The 15,996-nt window shown below is 40.4% G+C and overlaps 2 protein-coding genes across 2 annotated transcripts; one reads left to right on the forward strand and one right to left on the reverse strand.

The window, feature by feature from the left end:
* Window positions 1-520: 520 nt before the first annotated feature.
* Window positions 521-9,805, reverse strand: arrdc3a (arrestin domain containing 3a). The gene is made up of 8 exons (XM_061728949.1): window positions 9,231-9,805; window positions 6,428-6,509; window positions 6,153-6,300; window positions 5,566-5,668; window positions 5,129-5,385; window positions 4,427-4,583; window positions 4,188-4,330; window positions 521-3,469 (listed from the first exon to the last, which is right to left on the reverse strand). Exons 1-8 carry the CDS (start codon window positions 9,508-9,510, stop codon window positions 3,401-3,403), a joined length of 1,239 nt encoding a protein of 412 aa, XP_061584933.1. The 5' UTR covers window positions 9,511-9,805; the 3' UTR covers window positions 521-3,400.
* Window positions 9,806-12,645: 2,840 nt separating this feature from the next.
* arsk (arylsulfatase family, member K) lies at window positions 12,646-15,952 on the forward strand. The gene is made up of 8 exons (XM_061729946.1): window positions 12,646-12,896; window positions 13,081-13,210; window positions 13,290-13,449; window positions 13,700-13,982; window positions 14,086-14,257; window positions 14,665-14,889; window positions 14,982-15,197; window positions 15,450-15,952. The coding sequence occupies exons 1-8, from the start codon at window positions 12,795-12,797 to the stop codon at window positions 15,749-15,751; spliced, it is 1,590 nt and encodes a 529-aa protein (XP_061585930.1). The 5' UTR covers window positions 12,646-12,794; the 3' UTR covers window positions 15,752-15,952.
* Window positions 15,953-15,996: the final 44 nt, after the last annotated feature.

The following is a 15,996-nucleotide window of genomic DNA, read 5'->3' on the forward strand; positions in this document are numbered from 1 at the left end:
GATATTTTCATTTTTAAAGCATGTGAAGGCAAAATAAATTATCTTTTTCTTTGGAAAAAAACTTAGAAGCATGAGAATTATTTTCCTATTACATGCACACCGGATTTGAGGATTGACCACTGTACTTTTCTTATAGTTTGCCATACAGCTGCCTTTATTGTGACCAAAGCATGGCACATCCTTCTGTACGCCAGTCAGGTCAGGCACCGCCCTCAAACCACCTCTAGAGGCAGCGTTGCACTACGTTTCAAAGGTTATCTGTCCTTCAGATAAACTGCATGTTTACTCTGAGTATTCTATTTTTAATCACAGTGAAGAGCCGGTTATTGATTAATCGGTATTTCATTGTTTTCTTTTGACGTTGGTTTTAATTATATCAAGGATTAACCAGCTGCACATAATAGTGTGCAGTAAAAATGAATCTACAACAGACACGCAGGAGAAGCTTATATAGGATATGTGGTGTAATTTTATAATTATATTCAGTCATGCACAAAAAGAATATATCAAAATCAGTCCATTGCAATTTAAACAAAATCTTTATTCAAATCAAAAAGGAAAAACTAGACAAAGGTTAAATCATTCAAAACATAGTATATTCATAGAATAACTATACATTGTCATGATTAACGGACAAAAGAACAAAATAAAAACACAGAAATGGAGAATGAAGAAAAATCAGGGAGTAATATTGCACTTTGTTTCTAAAATGTTTCAGATCCCATCACCGATGTTCTTTATCTCTGAACATTTCAGCTCCTGCCTTTCTTTATCAGGTCAGGATTTTAGCTTAGTTTTGACACTGGACTACTCTGAGGCCGAAGCAAATGGACTACTGAACTGACCAACCTGAAACAAATATGTAAGCTTATTCTTTAACGCATAGCTTGATTCAGTTTCCCTAAGAATGATAAAGAAAGAAAAAAAAAATCCAAACAGCTATTACACAAAGTTACTCACCAAGGAATTGTTTTGTCAACTAACCCACGTAACCTAATTGCTTCTCAGGAGGAGAGGTACTGATCAACAGCGGCGCCCTCCAACCCTGAGGAGGATGAGGGGAGTCAAGGAGACTTATTTCAAAGGGTTGCTAGAAAACAACCTGTGTCAATGCCCAAAAACAGAAAAAATAGAAGATAGAAGACCCTCATTGGCTTTAGGAAAAAAAAAAAAAAAAAAAAAAACACAATTTTGTTTTGTCCAAAAAGATTTTGCTTTAAAAAAGGACCTTTTCTCTTTCTTCCCTTTTCATCCTTTTGAATAAACACAGAAAGGTCAAAAACATACAGGTGTTGACGAACATAACAAAAAAGCACGAGTTAGAGCAGACGCTGAAATAATGAACAATTATGATCAGGTCTTTTCTGCATCAAGGCCACTAAGATAAGATCACTTTAATAATCTGCAGTTTGTTGATTACTGTCAGAAGCCGTTTATTTAGTTGCCAGCAGGATCTTGATGAGAGCGTGCACACACATATTTGTGTAAGCTACGTTTCAAATATGTAAACTTAAAAAGAAAGTTACTAATATGAAAGACTGAATAATGCATTAATGTCCTAAACAACACTGCTTTACTGAAAAACCCTCTACTACTTAGTTAGTACCTATTCATTTTCCTCCAGACCTTCACCATTGAATACTTTTTTTGAATTATTTTCTCATTAAAAAAAAAAGTGCGTCTTTTTGTCTCTTCTTGACTATGTTAAACCGCGGTTGTAGGTGGTCATGTGTATTGAATGAGTGAGAAAACCAATGTATTACTCATTTCAACGTGCTACTTCTTTTTCTGACCAGCCTAAACAGATGTTTAGCAAAGTCCCCAGCGTTTCATTTGTGCTGGGTTTGCTTCTTTAGAGAAGCAGGGCTTCCTCTCTTTCTTTTTCTATCTTTGTCATCTTATTCTATCTTTTTTTTTTATTAATTAGCATTCTGGTCTCACTGGTCTGGTAAAAATCTGTCTGTTAGCTGCATGCAGTAGGCGAGTGCAGCAGGACAAAAAGGGAATGTGATTCATCTCAGAAAGCTGCCTTACTTGTCTAGAGGTCTCCTCTATCAAACTGAAATAATTATTAACAGTGCAATGAAAAGAAAAAAAAAAGAAAAATCTCCTCTTTTTCAACCACTTGGCAAGTGAGAAAACAACCTGAGACAGTGCATTTTGGGCAGTTACGCAAGCCTGGCTTGCCCTGAGATAAGGAGTAGAAGGGCTGCAGGCAAATGAGGCCAGACCCTCCACAATGTACCACCTGGTGTCACGTGCACACAGTTTCTGTCAGCTACTAGTCGAGTGGCAATTGCAGGACTGCAACCCTCCTAGTCTTTATCCAGAGCAACCTCAAAACTAAATAAAAAAAAAAAAAAAAAAGGCCAAAATCTATTCTATATATGGAGCTAAATACGAGAACAGAATAGCAGAACTACATTACACAAGATCCAAGCTTGGGAGGCAACACCTTATTAAAAAGCTTCAACTATGAGCGAGTGTGCTGCAGTTGTAGTCAAACTCCGGGCTAGTCATTAGTCAGCACACAATGAGAAAAAGAAAAGTCTTTGAAAGGAAGAAAAGAAAAAAAAAGAAATCAGTGCATTTTTCTTGTACTGTCCAGTCATTTGTTTTTTCAAAGATCAAATCCCATTCTCAACATTGCTCACCGTTATGCAGATGATACTCTCAAAGGTTAGGCCTGCAGTCTAATATTCTTTGTCTGGTGCTTTAGAAAGCTGTAACCAAACAATTAGTGATTTAAAAATTAAATTAAATATAAAAAAAAGCTGTTAAACAGAGCCACACAAGTCAAGTAAAGAATAAAATGTGCAAAAGAAAGTCCAAAAATGAGGCAGAAGGACCTAGTCTTTGCTCTGTTGTTGACTGCTTCTGAAAGCCCTCACACAGACTATGGTAGTTACGACCATAACTTCTCTCTTCATCCCATTTTTAAGGTGATTCTGCTGCAGTCTGGACATGATTAGCCCTGCCTTTTGGGTCAGGAGCCACGTCCACATGTGCCACAAGTGCAGAAGAATCGAGGGATGAGAGGAGCTTGGCAGGCGGAGCCGTGGTCATTCTCGGTCGTCAACACTATCACCAGGGCTGTCGCTAGTAGTGGGGTATTTTCCATACAGACTGAGTACATGATTCATCTGTACATATCCCACCCTCAGCTGGCTGATGCAGGAAGGAAGTGACACCCCAAACTCTGCTTCTGTTTCTCTCGCTGAGGGAAGGCAGGAACAGATTTGTCCAGTCCAACTGAACTGCGGGCAAGTCTTTTGTCGGTTCGTTGTTTTTCTCCTGAAGCTTTGTGTGAACACTTTTATCTGAGAAAAACTGAAGCTGAGCCTTGAAAGCAGATTTCCTTTTGGTTCCCCAAGTCAGTCAAGGGAATTGTGGGACACCCTCAGCGTGACGGACAGGCGTCAAACCTGCGCTCCTCTGTACGGCTGGTGTGATCTGGGTTGGGATCGACCTGGTGAAGAACAACCCAGGGTTATTTATGAAGAGCCGGTTTTTAATAATCGAAAGATAACTAGTCTCCATTAGGGCTGGGCGATATGGACCAAAAGTCATATCTCGATATTTTCTAGCTAAATGGCGATACTCGATATATATCTCGATATTTTTTCTGTGCCTTAATTGGGGTTTCCCCCAAAGCATTAAATCATAGCATCTCTGTTAGCTTCATTTTTTCTGAGGCAAACCCTTAAAAAAAGTCAGTTTTAATACAAAGCCTCGTGCCCAAATGTCACACAGGTACATTTATTAACAGAGGTCTGCACAATATCAAAATGTATAAAACGAATGAAATAAAAATAAACTGCCTGCATATATAGAATAAAAATGCTTCTTGAATAAAATAAAACAAATATCCCTTTCCTGCATAACAATTAAATTAAAATACACTGTGCAATTAATACAATGTAGACAGTAACAGGCAGACTTTTTCACTGAGGTTGACAGTTGTGCAAATAACAAAACATTTGTGCAAATCTCAAATAAAACATTCAAGTCAATTCGTCACAAAATAAGCTATATCAAAATCATTTTGTAAAAAAAAATTATTTAAAAAAAAAAAAAATCGATATAAACGATATTGTCTCGTACCATATCGTGTTTGAAAATATATCGATATATATTAAAATCTTGATATATCGCCCAGCCCTAGTCTCCATGCGCGATGTGCTTACCTCAGAGTACAGAGGGGGAGGCTGGAAGCGGAACTCGTGGATATAGGCAAACAGAGGTCCATCCAGCTCCTCTCGTACTGCTGGGACATCCATGCAGCTCTGCCTCTGCTCTTCTGTCACAATTTCTGCATAGCTTGGAGGAGCTGCATGTGAAAAAGAAACAGTTCAGCTTTCTTGGAACAATAATGATTTCTTAGCTGAAAAACATATTTCATTCATGACAGAGATGCCAAGCTAACCTTCAGGCCGCTCTGGCAGACCCATGCCCAGCCAGCTCATGCTGCACTGGCTGCTGACGCTGGAGGTGCGGGAGCCAAACGGGTGGAGAGGGATGGTTCCGATGACCAGGGGTAGGTTGAGGGACAGGTTTATTGCCCCAGGTATGTCAACATATACCTGAGCACAAATGTAAAGACAGAGCAATAATAAGAATGTGTAGGTTTTTCAGAGACATGATAAACTTGGTTAATGTGCATTGATTTGGGCTAGTGAAAGGCTTAGGAGCTCTGCATTCAACAACCTTTGGGGCAGACCTATTCCTGCAGGACTATCAGGGTTGGGCAATAGCTTGACGGTATGTAGGTCAGTGTCTGGAGGTCAGTTGTTTAACCAAGGCAGAGCCGTCGTCTAGTGATTGCAAGGTATAGCGGTTATAAGCACCCCCGTGGCAGCTGCTGTCACTGATATTCTGGGCTAATGCTCTTAGCAGCATGTGGAGATAACACCTGGGGCAATCCAAGATCCAGATTTGGCCATGTCAACTGACTCAACCAGGTCGTTTAGCAGGAGAGGTATTTGCTTACTAGGAAATATTGACCCTGTACTGATAGTGGTGCTGGGAATTAGGACATGTGATTGAAAGTGTAAAGTCTGCAAAAGCCCCTTGTGTGTCTGTGTTTAAAATCCCTGAGTAAAGTAAACAAAAAGGGAAAGGAACTCACCATGAGGGAGTACTCTACTCTGATGATGCTGCAGTCCAGGATGGAGGGCGACACGGGTGGGATCTTCAGCATCTTGCCATTCCAAGTTTCTGTCTTGCCAGACGACAGGGACTCTCCCCGTAGGTTGGCCACCAGCTGCTTGACCTCCTTCATCTTTCCTTTGGCATAGAAGGTCTGAGTCTGGTAGATGGCTGCCTTTGGCACCACCATTCGGGATGAGCAGTTCTCAATCTCGGCAAAGATCTGGATAGACTCTCCTAGCAAAACCAAGGACAGAAGGAAAGTTAGGTCATGGACATCCACAGCGTCGACACTATTCATTATATTCATGTGTGCAGTCATTAATCAGTAATCTGCAGGATATGGTGCTTCCATCAACTTGGGTTGCAATTAAAAGATGACTGAAAGGGTTATCAATCATTTTGACATAGTCTTACCTGGGGTGTATCCCTTCCTTTCGATTTTGGCACTTAGGGAAATAGGACCTGAGGTGCAGAACCAACAGCAAAGCGTCTTGTCTTTAGTGCCGGCCTGTGGTGACTAAAAAAAGAAAATGGGGAAAAAAGAAAAATGTCAAATTATTTTTTCCCCTTCTTCTTCACAGGGTTTATACATCAATCCTTATGTTAAATTTAATACCAATGTAATACCTTTTTCACTACCTTCAGATTTTTTTAAAAATCACAGACTTTTAACATTAATACAGATTTTGACCTATAGAACACTATACAGAACAGATTTATAGACTCATTTATGTTGACCAGATGTTTCACACTTATTTCACTTTGTGAATGACAATAAAATAGAATGCTTAAAATGTAAAAAATAAAAAATAATACCAATTTAGAAAAAAAAAAAAAACCTCTGACAGTGAATTTAACACTTTTAATGGCCTTAAATTTGGCAATTTTCATTTATCACTTTTTAATACTTTTTAAAACCCCGCGGAAACCCTGCTTCATACAATGTCACAGCCAGCTGAAGAGTTTATTTGAGATAAAAGACTGCTTCAGAAAAAGCTTACCAGCAATAATGGAGTGTTGATGTCAATGTGCTCAAAGACTGTAAATTCCTTCTTGGTCTTCATGGGCAGGAGCCATGGCCTGTGGAGCTCTGCCTTTACCCAGTAGCGCACACTGCCATGCTTCCCTTCGAAAGAGGTAGCCAGAGGTCTGCGGGAAGGAGGAAAGAGGAACAGGAAAAAATGCAGGGTTAAAAACCACTGAAAGCAAACATACAGTATATACCCTGCAGTAAAGTATTTTCTCTCTCTTTGAAATGTAAAACTATTAGGCTTACGTCTGTGGAAGCTCGAGGCTGAATGCATACTCATGTCTTCCTGAATGGATAGTGGTGAGTCCTTCCTCAGAGTTGTCATCGTCTGAAAAACAAGGACAATATTCCAAACACATGTATACCATACCTGGACAAAATGCTCTACGAAGGCATCTGAAAGTCATACCAAAGAAAAGAAAAAAAAAGAAAAAAAAACACAGGGTGGGGGAGACAAAAGAGAATAATCGGATTTTACTATCAAAAGTGCCTGTATGATATTTATGTATTGAGAGACAAACAGCAGGGCAATATTTAGAGGGACCCCGACGAAGTTGATTGTTTGGAGGTGCCAGAAACTGAGCATGTAAGGTTATTTTTCCACTAAATGGGACTATAGGGGATCTTTTATAAAAAGATATAAACACTAAAGGGTCAACTGTCGTTGACTGATATCTCGGTTTCACAAAGTGCAGTTTATTTTCATACTTAAAAAACAGTAAGAAAAAAAAAAGGGGGCTGTTTTCCATGTGAACACTCCCATAAAAAATAAAACAGCTTGTAAAAAGTGTAAAAATTGTTCTATCCCTGCTAATATAAAAGAGTTTGCTTGTACAGCTGGGGTGGAAAGACCGGGTGTGCAGCTTCTGCCAGCTCAGCACTCCCTCCCCCAGCAGCAGCAGCAGCAGCAGTAGCCGTGTGATAAACAAGTGCGGAGCTGTCAGTCAAGCGGCAGACTCCAGCAGGAGGAGACCGGCCTGAACCGGTGCGAGCAGCTTCCCACAGCCGCGCTGCGCTCATTACCTATTCACTGTGCGACGCTGCGGTAACCACTACGGGCTGATTTATGCTTCCGCGTTACACCAACGCAGAGCCTACTGTGCGCGTCGCCGCGTACCCTACGCCGTAGGCAATGCGTCGATTTAACGCGGAACCATAATTCAGGGCAGGCTTACTACACACGGCCACACACAAACACGCTCAAACCAACTACAACACTTTAAACCACTGCACTTTTACTATTTTTATATAGCTTTTTTTTTTGACTGAGCGTTTTTTAATGTTTTTTTTTAATCCAGCAAGCATCCTTAAAAATGTTTAGGACCAGCTTGGTGGGGTATCTTTTATTTAGACAAAATTAACAGGCTATTCTTACTGAAATGAAATTGCCATTTCATGGATAGTTTCTTTGTTTCTTTTACCTTTTCTTTTTCCTTTCTATTCTTTTGCTATTGACTGTTTTGTTTTGGTGATTTTGTATTGAGGGGAGGATTTTTTATAAGCCCTTCGGGCTTCTTTTCCTCTCCTGCACAAATTATTTGTCCTTGTATGATAAAAAAAAAAAAGAATTATTGTGTTATCACTGTGCAAATAAATAAATAAATAAAAGAGTACAGTCTTTCTATGTTTTTTATGTAATTTATTTATTATTCATCTGTCCTGTTTATTTCTGTTCTGTGTCGTGCTGCTGTGACAAATTAATAAAGTCTACCTTACATTACCCTAATTCGAGACAAATTTTGTTTTTTAAGCAATGTTCCCTTCATCATGGCGCTGGTTTACAACCTTTAAATTAAGGTGTATCAGCTCTTCAGAAACAAAACAAAACAAAACGTCTTAAAAAAAAACGCGAATGCAAACCACGACTTAATATAAAGCAGCTTTATTTGGCAAGAAACACTGGACTATAGGATATCATTGACTGAAGAATGTAACTACAATGGTTTTTAACCATGCATGTATAAAAAAACACCACTACTGCTACTCATAATATGGTCCGATTTAGGATGCGGATGCTTCCATCACATACTGCACGTATTTCCTCAATTAAAAAGTTGCAGAGTATATTCTGTCACCCTGCAAGACGATGATGTCATTGGCCACACATTGGACACACGCAAGCGCCTCAGCCAATCAGCGACGAGCGACGAGCGCTAAGCCCCGCCCACCCCCGGTCCAGTTCTCTAAACAGGATTGAACCGCTTTGAACAATAGGTGGAAACTTAAGAAAAGCTTCAAAGAAACGCCCTGTACGAGGCTGTTTAGCGATGAAATTTCCAACCAGAGTTGAAAACATAGTTGACCAAGTTTCTATTCTTTCTCGCTGTGTCTTAAAAATGAACATTTTCCTTCAAATTACCGTTTAAATGTGGCAAAAAACACAGAGATGCCCGAGTGGCTGTCATTCATTCTGACACCTTCAGCACAAACAAGCAAACGATGGAGCTTGTGTTTTAGATAATGGCACAAAATAAATACCAACACTTTTTCAAGGGGGGGAGTACCAATGTCAAAGTTATCCCACTTTTAGGTGTATTAATGCTGCGTCCCATTTACCTCGGAAGTCGGAACTCGGACCTGGGAATGACGTCACAGCCGAGTTATCAGCGTTCCAGTTACAAAGTCGGAAAACAAGTTTGTAGTTCTCATATACCACATGAAAAATGTGAAGTACACTATAGCAGCATATATATGCTGAACAATACTTGTATATGACTGATTTAGTGTGACCAAAACTAGAAAGAAGTGCTACGAATTATTACAGAGCTCTCTTCTACTGTTTACAACCGGGGCAGCCATCTTGGAATGGTAACTCGGGGGTGGTGAAGACTCTCCCACTTTCCCAGTGGGAAATCTCACTTCGAGGGGCGTTCTAGTTGAAAATTCCGACTGGGAACTGGGAAATCCCCACTTCCGAGGACAAATGGAACGCGGCAGCCCTCAGTTTTGATGCCCTGCAGCTGCATCTTTCAGTGAACCTGGTCCTCAGCATCACAGTTTCTAACCCAAACTTAATGTTAAAAAGAAGAACAAAAACAGGTTTTCTTACCTCTCTCGTGTCCAATTAGAATATCTTTATGGTTTAGGTACTCCACTTCTTCTGTGTAGTTTTGCGTGTAGGCAGTGTTGGAACCAGCATTTCTTGATTCAGTCCAACGAACTTTCGCAAATCCTTTGGCGTGTATTTTGAGAGATTTGACTCGGATTTCTCCCGTGACTTCGACGACCACCCTCCCTGAGACGCAGTCCCCGCTGGAGAACACGGGGACGTTGCTGTCATTCAGACAGTCGTAGCTTATTGTGAAGCTCTTTACCTTTCCTAGCACCATGGTGGAGAAAAGAGAGAGACAAGGCAAGGGAGACCTTGAAAAAAAAATGTTAAAAAAAAAGAAGTCTGTGAAAAAATAATCTCATAGGAAAAGGAAAAAAAGGGAATGCAGTTTTTTTTTTTTTTTTTTTTTAAAGACACTGATCAGTATCCCCTGCAAAAATGCAGCAGACGCGATCAGTGACTTCTCTGCGAGCAGTTCATTGGGCTTTGTAAAGGCTGAGTAACAGCAGGAGATGCTGTTATCATCCGCCTCTCTCTGTTAGATGGTCTCCAGTCACAGACAAGGAAAGCCCCAGCAGCTCGGCTCACTTTAAGCGACGGGCTGGCTGAAAAACAACCTGCTGCGCATGCGCAAGGCATCACTGCCCCCTCCTTCCGCCTCCTGGAGCCAGCAGGCTAGTGTGGCTCAAGCCTGATTTATGGTTCTGCGTTAAATCGACGCAGAGCCTACGGCGTACGGTGCGCGTCGTCGCGGTATCCTACGCCGTAGATTCTGCGTTAACCATAAATCAGCCTTTACACTCAGATTACATTACAAGTGTGCCCAAACAGCTGAGCGACCGCACAAAGACACGTTCACTGCAGTTGATCTATGGGCGACGCTTTGCAGCTCATTTATAACATTGAAAAAAATATGTCTCGTGCATATACGTGTACAATCATTTTCTCAGTGGTGCTATGAAAATAATCCACAGATATTTTTCTTCTTTAACATTTTTATATGCAAGTAACGAGTTGGACACCGTACAATCACCTCGTTTTTTTTTTTTTGCAACCGATTTACAGCTTTCAGTCCTGTTTTGTGCATTTTCACATAGTTGTTTCACGTTTTGTAGAATCACTGCAATGTCTGTCTGTGCACCAATAAATGAATCCAGCAGAGCTGCTGGATGTAGCATTGTGCAGAATTGTCGGATACAATGTGTACCTGTTGAAAAAAAACTAGAAGAGCTAAAGATACATTCAAGAATCGCAGATATTGTTTCACAAAAACATACAAACAATCCGTGCACATATGGAGGTCTGTTCTCATCATGAACTCCCAGTTTACAGAAAAACAACTCTCTGAGCTCAAAACGCCCCCCTGTGGACATCTTTGTTTATTGCAGCAGCTGCAGTGTCACCTGTTGAGCATCAAACGCAAACACAGCCAGCTGATGATACCAAAGAAGAAATGAAATTAATTGCGAGGTATATTCATTACTACCACTGTCCTATAATTCCTTAAAAAAAATGTAACTGCATCTGATTAAAACTGGATGGTATTTTATTAAAATATAGCTATCAAATGGTTTTGAGAACAAAGTGCCGCCTATCACATTCCACTATAGTTCCCAATAGAGGGTCACTTCCTTGCGCCTTCGGGTGGGGAAAACGTCTCTCACTGTTGTTTGTGCCTACGGGCCAAACAGCAGTCCGAAGTACCCGGCTTTCTTGGAGTCCTTGGGAGGGGTACTTGATAGTGCTCCAACTGGGGACTTGATTGTTCTACAGGGGGACTTCAACGCTCACGTGAGCAATGACAGTGATACCTGGAGAGGCGTGATTGGGAGGAACGGCCTTCCCGATCTGAACCCGAGTGGTGCTGTTATTAGACTTCTGTGCTAGTCACAGTTTGTCCATAACGAACAACATGTTCAAGCATAAGGGTGTCCATCAGTGCACGTGGCACCGGGACACCCTAGGCCGGAGGTCAATGATCGACTTTGTTGTCGTTTCATCTGATCTTCAGCCGTATGTCTTGGACACTCGAGTAAAGAGAGGGGCTGAGCTGTCAACTGATCACCACCTGGTGATGAGTTGGATACGCTGGTGGAGGAAGAAGTTGGGCAGACCGGGCAGACCCAAACGTATTGTGAGGGTCTGTTGGGAACGTCTGGCTGAGCCCTCTGTCAGGGAAGTTTTCAACTCTCATCTCCGAGAGAACTTCTCACAAATTCTGAGGGAGGCTGGGGACATTATGTCAGAGTGGACCATGTTCTCTCCTTCCATTGTCGACGTGGCAACCCCAGAACCCGGTGGTGGACACCAGAAGTAAGGCATGCCGTCAGGTTAAAGGAGGAGTCCTACCAGGCCATGTTAGCCTGTGGGACTCCTGAGGCAGTAGATAGGTACCGGCAGGCCAAGCGAGCCGCAGCTCGGGCAGTCTTCGAGGCAAAAACTCGGGTCTGGAAGGAGTTCGGTGAGGCTATGTAGGAAGACTTTCGGTCAGCCCCGAAGAAATTCTGGCGAACCATTGAGCGCCTCAGAAAAGGGAAGCAGTACTCTGCCAACACCATTTACGTTACAGGTGGGGAACTGTTGACCTTGACTGTGAATGGCTTCCCCCTCTTTACGATCTCCAGAGCTGCCACAAAACTATCAGTGCTAGTTGACTGTGGGGAGGTAATCCACTTCTTGAAAGATAGTTTGCTCTCTTCAGCTTTTTGTAGCAGTTCAGAAATTGCTCTCTTTCGCTCGTCTTCGGTTGGGTATTTTTCTGCAATAGTGCTTGTTTTGGAAGTGTCTTTCAACGTTACAATTTTTGTTGTTCGATATCTTCCTGCCACATGTCAAGCACGAAGGTAAGCCAGCACATTGCCGAAACAGGCAAATGAATATGGCTGATGATGTTATGACCTATATTTTCGTTGACAAATTAGAAATTAAAAATAGTTATTTTAAAATTAGATTTCATCAACTCAAACTCGAAGATAACTGCCCAACAAACTACACTAGTTATATGAATAAAAATGAATTCAGAAATATCATTTATTTATGTTCGGGTTTTTTTCAAAGGGAGTAGGGAGAATACTATGAAGAGCCGCAGGTTGCAGACCCCTGGTGTAACGTGTAGATGGGTTTGATGCCTGGGTAGATGCTGCCCTCTAGAGTATCCTTTTTGACCTTGCAGATTAAAATGTAATAATTTGATGTCCGACCCAAATCAGTGCTTTATTTCCTCAGATTCATTTTATATCCCTCTTGTTGATAGTGATTGATAGCGCTGTATATTTATGTTTTTTCATCTCCACTTGAAAAAGTGTTAATCCAGTGTACCCGCTTACTTTTATTTTTAATTTTTTTTTTTTAGAAAACTCTTAATTTGAAAGTGCAACCAGGAACTTAATAGCCTATGCCCAAATGAAAACAAGGTCCTCTCAGCAGGGACAGCTTTGTAGGAAGTGGAAACCGGTAGAAAGGAGAAGTTTTACATATCTTCTCCTATGAATCTCATTAATTTGCATCACATCTTTTTAGCAGATTTTTTTTATCTGTAGAGGGTGAAGGGAGACTACAAGTATGTTTTTGATAATTTTAATGTTCTTTCTCCAAAGTTATGGTCACAGTGTTTCCCAAAATGTTTCCAGACCAAACATAGTGATGGTGATGAGTGATGCCTTTGTAAGTATGAACGATAAACATCAGCTTTACATTTTTATTACTAGGCACCAATATCAGTGACTCTTGTTTTAATAACTAAGTTGAAGTTGAGGACATGCTGGCCAGTTAAGGTTAAGTGTTGTGATCTGAAGTGGATTCTGGTGGTAAATTTAAAACTCTGACTTGTCTTTGTGTGTTTCTTGAGGATGGTCGATTGTCCTTCGATCCTGGCAGCAAAGTTGTACAGCTGCCATACATTAACTACCTCAGAGAGCTTGGGTCCACTTTCCTTAATGCTTACACCAATTCGCCCATCTGCTGCCCTTCAAGAGCAGGTAGAGGAGTTTCTAAACCTGCCAAAATGAACTTGGAGATTGTCTCTGAATTGTAACTGTACATCAACTCTGTTGACAGCAATGTGGAGCGGTCGGTTTGTCCACCTCACTGAGTCATGGAACAACTACAAGTGTTTGGATGCAAATGCAACCACGTGGATGGATGAGCTGGAGAGGAATGGATATAACACAAAAATGATGGGCAAGATGGACTATACCTCAGGAAGTCACTCTGTCAGGTAGGATTGGCTCTGCCAGAGGTATGGGTCATAATTAAAAACTTTAATTTACAATACTGTATTTATTTTAATCAAACTATGATCAATATTACACAAACACAATCTAACCCTCAGCAAAGCGTGGTACTAAGCACTAAAATGTGACAATACAGTGTGTGGGGAGTAGTTTTCCATCATATTGTGGATCTTTGTTTTAGGCCCAACTTCACGTGTTTTATTTCCATTTCCTATTTTTGTGTTTCTATTACAGTAATCGCGTTGAGGCATGGACACGAGATGTTCAGTTCCTCCTGCGCCAAGAAGGCCGGCCAGTTTCTCAACTTGTTGGGAATATGTCGACCAAAAGGATCATGAAAGAAGACTGGAAAAATACAGACAAAGCTACAAAGTGGATCCACCAGATGGCTGCACGGTCACAACAGCCTTTTGCTCTTTATCTAGGCCTCAACTTACCTCATCCGTACAAAACCCAATCCCTGGGGCCCACTGCTGGAGGGTCCACCTTCCGTACCTCACCATACTGGCTTACAAAGGTGCACGTTTTCCATGATCTCTTTGTTGTTGTAGAATTTTTTTGTACAAATTCAAATCATATTGAAATCTAATGGTTCTAATTTCCCCTTTTCACACATATAGGTGTCATCTGAACTCGTATCTATTCCCAAATGGCTGCCTATGGCTGCTATGCACCCTGTTGACTACTACTCCACCTTCACTAAAAACTGCAGCGGGGATTTCTCTGAGGAAGAAGTCAGACGTATTCGGGTCTTCTATTATGCCATGTGTGCTGAAGCAGATGCCATGCTAGGTGAGCCCACAGTAATGATTAACAGAAGGATGGTCTCACCATGAGAGATCTGATGACAATTTTAGAAACATTTTTGAAGATGATTATTGTTCAAGTCACATAGTGTGCTCAGATATGGTGTGTATGTGAAATTACCTATTGTTTTGACAGTTAATTAATTTTTATCACAGCCAATCAATCAAAAATAATATATATATATTTTTTTAAATCATCAAATTGAAAAAAAAACCCCATCAGAATTGAAGAGAATCCTAACAGAGTAAAAAAATCTAATTATTCTGTGGAAGTTCAGTGTTTTTGTTTTTTTTCCTCAATAAAAGTTGCTTGAGATCTTAATGCCCATAGTTTTATTTAGAGGTGGGATCTTGTTGACCTTTCTGTATCTTCCACCCTTTCTTGCTCACCAGGCCAAATTATTTCAGCTCTGAGAGAGACTGGTTTGCTTAACAACACTGTTGTGATGTTTACCGCTGACCATGGAGAGCTTGCCATGGAGCACCGGCAGTTCTATAAGATGTCAATGTTCGAAGGGAGTTCCCATGTTCCCCTGCTCATTATGGGGCCCAGGCTGATGTCTGGCCTGCAAGTCAATCAGATCGTGTCTTTGGTTGATCTCTATCCCACTTTGCTGGGTAAGGAGGTAGAATTTTGAAAAATATTTCAGAAGCCAAAGTAGTCTATGATTATAGATTTTAATATTTAAACTTGTTTGTGTGTTTTGCAGAAATTGCTGGAATTTCAGCTATTGGTAATCTAAGTGGTCATTCCCTCCTTCCTCTGATATCCAAATCCAGTAATATTTCAAAGAAGCAACATCCAAATTGGGTATTGAGCGAATATCATGGCTCTAATGCCAATGCTTCCACGTACATGTTTAGAATTGGCCAGTGGAAGTACATCGCTTATGCAGATGGCCTCAGTGTCCCCCCACAACTTTTTGGTGAGTCCTAAATTATATATAAATTATATATAAATATATATATATAAATTATATTATAATTATATATATATATATATATATATATATATATATATATATATATATATATATATATATATATATATATATATATATATATATATATATATATATATATATGTGTATATATATATGTGTATGTGTGTGTGTATTGCAGTGGAAGACACCATAATAAAGCTTCAATTCAAATATTTCTCTGTTCTAACTTTGCAGACCTTACACTGGACAAGGACGAACTTCACAATGTGATTCTCAGATTCCCAGAAGTCCAGGCCCATCTGGACAAACTCTTGCGCAGCATTGTAGACTATCCCAAAGTCTCTACGAATGTTCATCTGTACAATAAAAAAGCATTTAGTGCATGGCGCTGCAGTTTAGGGGGAAACTACAGCCAAGTTATTGCTAACCTCAGGTGGCATGTGGATTGGCAAAAGGATGCATTAGCCCATGAGAAAGCTGTTGACAAGTGGCTTTCTGGCTCATTGGAGACTTTTTATGACTATAATAAATGTTAAGCTGTTATTTTAATGAACTGGAATTCCAACTTTTGCCTGAACATTTTGATTGTTAAAAAGTGCAGGTGAACACCTGCGATGACCTTTATCTTTATTTTCTGTAAATGTGTGTATCTTTTAACGTCTTAGATTACGCCTTTGATTAAATCTGTATTTTATTTGTGGATCTTTCACACACCTTTCACTCAATGTAAGCTTTAGTCTGACTATATTTCTTCAAAATGAATGTATAAATCGTTCGTTCC

This window comes from Cololabis saira, chromosome 9 (assembly GCF_033807715.1).
Source record: "Cololabis saira isolate AMF1-May2022 chromosome 9, fColSai1.1, whole genome shotgun sequence".
Taxonomy (NCBI): domain Eukaryota; kingdom Metazoa; phylum Chordata; class Actinopteri; order Beloniformes; family Belonidae; genus Cololabis; species Cololabis saira.

Excerpts from the sequence above, each read along its gene's own strand:
- arrdc3a (XM_061728949.1), bottom strand. The coding sequence starts at position 9,510 with ATGGTGCTAGGAAAGGTAAAGAGCTTCACAATAAGCTACGACTGTCTG. Across the intron at positions 6,510-9,230 it reads TCTAATTGGACACGAGAGAG|ACGATGACAACTCTGAGGAA; the intron begins GTAAGAAAACCT and ends CTTGTTTTTCAG. Across the intron at positions 4,331-4,426 it reads TCTGCCAGAGCGGCCTGAAG|CTCCTCCAAGCTATGCAGAA; the intron begins GTTAGCTTGGCA and ends TTTCACATGCAG.
- arsk (XM_061729946.1), top strand. The coding sequence starts at position 12,795 with ATGTTTTTGATAATTTTAATGTTCTTTCTCCAAAGTTATGGTCACAGT. Across the intron at positions 13,450-13,699 it reads TCAGGAAGTCACTCTGTCAG|TAATCGCGTTGAGGCATGGA; the intron begins GTAGGATTGGCT and ends TTTCTATTACAG. Across the intron at positions 13,983-14,085 it reads CACCATACTGGCTTACAAAG|GTGTCATCTGAACTCGTATC; the intron begins GTGCACGTTTTC and ends TCACACATATAG.